The 5803-nt window shown below is 41.7% G+C and overlaps 1 protein-coding gene across 1 annotated transcript in view; it reads right to left on the bottom strand.

Moving 5' to 3' along the window:
- Nucleotides 1-1266: 1266 nt before the first annotated feature.
- Nucleotides 1267-5803, bottom strand: part of ABCB11 (ATP binding cassette subfamily B member 11) — a 43271-nt gene continuing 38734 nt past the window's right edge. Inside the window, 6 exon segments of the mRNA XM_029084964.1 lie at nucleotides 1267-1467; nucleotides 2205-2351; nucleotides 3165-3371; nucleotides 4187-4384; nucleotides 5399-5555; nucleotides 5645-5803. The exon segment at nucleotides 5645-5803 is cut by the window's right edge and continues 25 nt beyond it. Of these exon segments, the coding sequence (XP_028940797.1) occupies nucleotides 1267-1467; nucleotides 2205-2351; nucleotides 3165-3371; nucleotides 4187-4384; nucleotides 5399-5555; nucleotides 5645-5803 (1069 nt within the window).

The raw sequence follows: 5803 nt of genomic DNA, 5'->3' as shown, positions 1-5803 counted from the left end.
TTGTGTGTGGTGTGATTTGTTATAAAGTAGGTGAATCCCCCCAGCTCCAGGTTTTAGGACATGGAGAACAGCTTTTCCAGTTAATACTCTGTTATTCAAAATCAAGATTCAGATTTTGAAACTGTAACTTAGACTATCATCTGCTTTGTCTCCAAGATCCCAGTGATTAGAGTCCTGTTGTCCTGCAGACAATAACCAATAACGTATTTCAGGGAAACATGCACTAGACCGTATAATAAACTGTTAGAGATACAAGCTTCTGTCAGAAGACGAAACCTCCTGACCTTTGTCATTTTTTAATGAATTGTTGCTCTATTTATCTACTCTCCTTAACACAAAGAGCTAATTATGGCTATTTTTTTTTTCCACCTTTACTGAATATACTTGTGATTTCTGTAAAAATACTCATCCTTGTCTTGCCTTCTGGAAGAAAAGAGAACATACTATCCATCTCTGTCTCAATATAAGTGATTTAAATAACTGATGATTAACTGTAGGATTTTGCATTGACTTAACTAAAGCATGTATCCTATTCAAAATCTATTTGACAGCTTTGATCAGAGTGGTGAGCGTAGGGGAAACGATCCTCACCAGCTTCTCTTCCTCTTCTTGATTGCTTTCCTTACTTTTACAGAGCTGCCTTCCAAGTACTTCATGGTTTTGTCAGAGGGGCACGGCTGTGCCGGGCTGAGGGTGCGGGGGTGTTTGTGCTGTAGCCGCACACAGTGGCAGCGCAGCCTCCCCGACAGCGCAGCTGACGCGTGTGGTGTGAAGGGGTGCGAGGGTGGTGGTTCTGTACCCACAATAAGGTTGTAATCCCCTGCAGACCAAACGTTAGGAGAGATTTGATACCTTCACATATACAGCATCATTCCTGGGATTGGTTTTATTATTCATAGAGCTTACCTAGACAAATGGCAGTTTCCAGAACACCAGCGTGGAGTCTTTAATTGCTAGTTGAGGAATGACAGGACTGTGCAGTCTTATACTGCAGGTGGTGGCAATTCCCCAGCTCACCAGCAAAGATCTTTCCCATTTTCAGGCTTTCTTTCTCTCAGCAGTGGGCTAAGCTACTTCCTGAATGCTTCGTCCCCTGCATGTGCCCAACAAGTGTGCTTGATGCAGAAAGCTACATACATTTAGGGTACCACAGAACTCACAATATCCTAGAGCACTTTGTAGCACAATGGGGTGCCAACGTACCCATACCTACCGCAGCATATTTGCTTACAGAAAATAAATTTTCAAATTGAGAATCACAGTAATTCAGCTAATTGGGGCTCCAGTGGTAACTAGCTTATAATAAGCTCCTCCCATGGCCATCAGTTCATCGTGAGTGCCCCTTTCAATGACGAGTCCTTGCGACATCACAGCGATGATGTCGGCGTTCTGGATCGTGGACAAGCGGTGGGCAATGACGATGCAGGTACGCCCTTCTCTGGCCTTGTCCAGCGCTGCCTGCACAGTCTAAAGGCAACAGACAAAGTGTCAGAGTGAAAATATGCAAACCAAATTGGGGCCGAGAGCTGGAGAAATCTCATTGCCTCAGATTAAGTAACCATATTGTGCAACGCTTGTAAAAGTGACTGTGAGGTTAATGCAAAGGTTATGTGTGTACTGTGTGTTCAGCTGGAACATGAACGCAGTTTATTAGTGCACAGAGAAGGGACAGGTAAACCCTGACAGCAGTAGAAAAGGAAGTCCTTTATTCCACTGACATGCTGAGTGGCAGCTCAGTGTGGATGTGTTTTTAAATCTCCAACATTTCTCTAATCTCTGACTGTAACCAAGCTATGCAAATTATTGCCCAAGTTCTTAGGCCCCTCACTGCTGTTGTATTGGATATTTGGGCTCATCATTCATATGCTTGAATACATTTTTGTTTTTTAATGTGCAGAAACTGTATTTATGAAACATTCCCACTGAATGATTTGAAACCCAGGGAATTAGCATACACATTTCAGAAGAAGTGCTGCCTCTCATTGGCAGTCTAAGAGCCCTTTTAGCTGGCTGCTTTTTTCATAGCTGTGCTTTCTGGATCTTTCAAAAAGATCATTAAAGGTGTAAGTGCTGAATTCACAATGTGGAGTAACATTGCAGTGATGTAGTGGAGTACACCAGGATGTCTCTATAGAACAGAAACGCGTTGTATGTTGTAAGCCATTGTATTAACTTTCCCTCTTTGCTTATCACTGCACATTTACCTTTTCACTTTCTGTGTCTAAGGCAGAAGTAGCTTCATCCAGTAATAAAATTTTAGGATCTCGTATGATGGCCCTCGCTATAGCAATGCGTTGTTTTTGCCCACGAGACAGCTGGGATCCTTGAGCCCCAACATTAGTTTCGTACTTCTGAAAAATACACAAAAGGAAGATTTTTATTCAGGTGTAAGCAAACACACCAGTACACAACCATTGCTGCCTCCTCCTTAAAAAAGAAATACTGTACAAGTGATGCAGGTGTCTGGGGAGGTGTTTCCGAGCCATGTTTTGCAATGCACGTGGCCCAGGGACTCAGGCAGTATGGTGATGGGCCTGGGAGACATATCTGGTAGCAAGATATTGGCTGATTTGTCCGAGCAAAAGAAATACCACCTCCCTGCACTCCCCCCCCATATTTGGGCTAAAAGTGATGTAAGGGCTTTCTGGACAGTGTTTTGTTTGAGTGCTTAAATTGCATTCCTACTTTTTATGTTGTTCTGATTTAGATTTATATGATTTCAGTGTGTTTAAATACTTCCTCAGTGCATGTAAGCAGCCAGCTTCAAATATTTTTGTCTAAGTATCATGCTCTAGTGACATGACAAATCTCCCAGAGCTGGGAACAGGATTTATATCTCCTGACTCAGTGTAACGCTTTGACTGCTGAACTGTGCTGCTGGTTCTCTCTAGTCCGTAGCTTTGAAAAATCTTCCCTTTTCTCCTAGTTCAGAGTTGTTTTACACAGAGTTGCCAACTGTGTAAAAATCCAGTAGCAATTCACGCCCAGATTCTCACAAACATAACAAATGGTCACAACACCCTCTTTGCTCCTACTGTTATAGCTGTAAAAGTAAATAATATATAGGTGTGTAGCAATATCAGTTGGGTTTGGAGCCACTCCCACTGCAATGAACACTGAGCAGCCTAGCTGTAGTTCCACGGCCAGGGCCTTGCAGTACTTACATCAGGCAGAGACATGACAAAATCATGCAGCTGAGCTTTCTGGGCTGCTTCTATGACTTTTTCCATCGTCGCCTCTTTGGTGTTACTGCCATATTTAATGTTATCAGCAATGCTGCAGTCAAATAGCACAGGCTCCTGGGACACTATTCCAATTTTTGATCTAAGAAACTGTACGTTTATTTTCTTGGTGTCGTGTCCATCTATTAACTACCAGGAAATAGGAGAAAACTTGAAACATCATTCCACAACAACAACAGCCTGCAAAGCCCAAATAGTTTATAGCAAAACTAAAAGACTTTTAGCCATATTACTAAAACACAAACACAACTGATTTAAAGTGAGTTGAAGAATCTACTTATATTTGACTCCTTTCTGCGTGATGTCTATTTTCTGGGTATGTCTGTGATCCAGCCAAACACTAGAACATTTGCTTAATTTCAAGTCCAAGTGAACTATTTAATTGCTTAAGGTTAGGCACGTGCTTTGTTGCCTTCCTGGCATAGTGACTACCAGAGTTATTTTTTCCAAAGAAAGAGAAATCAAACCAGATGGTTAAGTATTTACATGAGGAAAAGAGATAAAAGCTTTTTAAGCTATCAGTAATTGAATAACTGGAACTTAAATCTAGACAAATTCAACCTGCAAATGAGCTGCATGTTGAAGCTCTGTATTTAGGGATGTTCCAAACTCTTTGTTGCTCAATTCAGGCTTGATTTTTTTTTGCCTGTGCTTCCACAATGTGCACCACAAATGATATGCTTCATACGGGAGCTACCAAGGTGAATGCCTATGGCCTACATAATGCATGAGGGTACACCTGAGGCTTCTGATCTTGCCTGAATACATCTGAGATGATACTCTGGAATTATCAGAACAGTCCACATCTGTTTGAGGAGGAGCTGAAGTCCCCATCTGCATATGTGCATGCCACCACTGCTGGGCTGCACAGTAGGACACGTTCAGAAGAGTCCTTGTCGCATTGCTGGAAACAACAGCACATAAACCACATTTCCTTTGCTTACCACACTTCCTTTCTCAGGGTCATAGAAACGCTCCAGAAGCTGGACACTGGTGCTCTTACCACAGCCGCTGCTTCCAACAAATGCCAAAGTCAGTCCAGGCTTAACAGCTACACAGAGTCCTTTCAGGACCTGAATATCAGGCCTAGAAGGGTATGTGAATTTACAGTTAAGAAATTCAATGCTTCCCTTGAAATCATCCTGGTGAAAAAAAAAAAAAGGAGAAAGATATTACAGTGAGCTCAAGCTCAAAACAGGTGTAAAGTACAAAGTAACTCTTCCTCAGATTCCATTCTTGAATCTCTCATTTAAAAGATGACATTAATGCTTGTGAAATTAGCCCAGAAAGAGGGATAAAAACCGTACTGGAGTAGCTGTCCTAGAGATGAAGCCATCAGTCATAACACGACTGCTCTGCTTATGCTTTGCTGTACTGCACTGGTCAGAGGCATCAACTGGAAACAGGATTGCCTTGCAAATGGGTAAAAGTTTTTTATTTTAACAGACACTGTAAGTGTAAATTTGGTGATAGTTCAAATACATTTCTGCAAAAGGATGGACTTTGCAACATTAAAACAATACATGATGAATTGAGGTCAATTTTCCTAGAACTCTTAAAAAACTTTTTTACAAAACGCTGAAGGGAATCAACATACTTCTTTTTCATGGTTTGAAGCAAAATACTGAATGTATTTAGTCCATAACAATTATTTCAAATTTTTGTTTAATTCTGAAAAAAAATAAGTTCAATGAAAAATAAACTATATTAATTTTCTGGGTCTGACTTTTCAGTTCACCAAAAATTGAGCATTTTCATTTTGTCTGACTCAGAGATTATTTGCCTCCTCATGAACAGCCCCAACATTTTGATATGAATGGAAAAAAGTCTCCATTATAAACTAGCAAAAGTCAGGTCTATGTGTGAACTGTAGAGCAGAAAGAAAAAACATGCTCCTCTGTGAGTCATCCAAATTGATCCTATTGCAATTTACAGGAGTTTTACGCTGACAAATTCCTAATAGCCACACTCTGTATTGCTCTTGCTGTCTAGTACAGAGCACGCTGCTTCCAAAAGGGCAAAGACAAGTAACAGTTATACAATTGGGATAACCTTCCTGTAAGGCAGCGATCCTCATTGACTTACAAATCGTTAGCGCAGCTTCAATGCTTACATTGAGCTGAATGGCATCACAAATTAGTCACCTCTGCTCTTACCCATTTTTCCCCTTTTTCACTGTAAACACTGATTTCAGGAAGGCGATCGACCAGTTGAAAAAAGCGTGCAGCAGATGTTTTGGCTTTGGCATAGTTTGGGGTATAGGAAGAAGCTCTTCCCAAAGCAGTTCCACTGGTCACAATAGCAGAAATCACCCTGCAGGGAAGGGGGACACGGTCATTCTTGGGAAGCCATCGAGAAACTTCTGGGGAGGAGCCTGTTTGCGGCTCCAGGCGGGTTCTCACCTGAACACAAAGCTGTAATGGAGCCCTTCCGTGTCAACTAGAAACCCTCCATATCTGTAAGAGACAGCGTTGGCAATGAACACGATGCTCTGGGCAAAGCCAAAGCAGAGGCCGTAAACGTGTGCTTTTTTGATTGCAGCTCTGTAGGGCATGTCCAGG

This window comes from Antrostomus carolinensis, unplaced genomic scaffold (assembly GCF_000700745.2).
Source record: "Antrostomus carolinensis isolate BGI_N321 unplaced genomic scaffold, ASM70074v2 scaffold8575, whole genome shotgun sequence".
Taxonomy (NCBI): Eukaryota; Metazoa; Chordata; class Aves; order Caprimulgiformes; family Caprimulgidae; genus Antrostomus; species Antrostomus carolinensis.
Note: the sequence above shows the minus strand (reverse complement) of the source record. Positions and strands in the feature narration are given on the sequence as shown.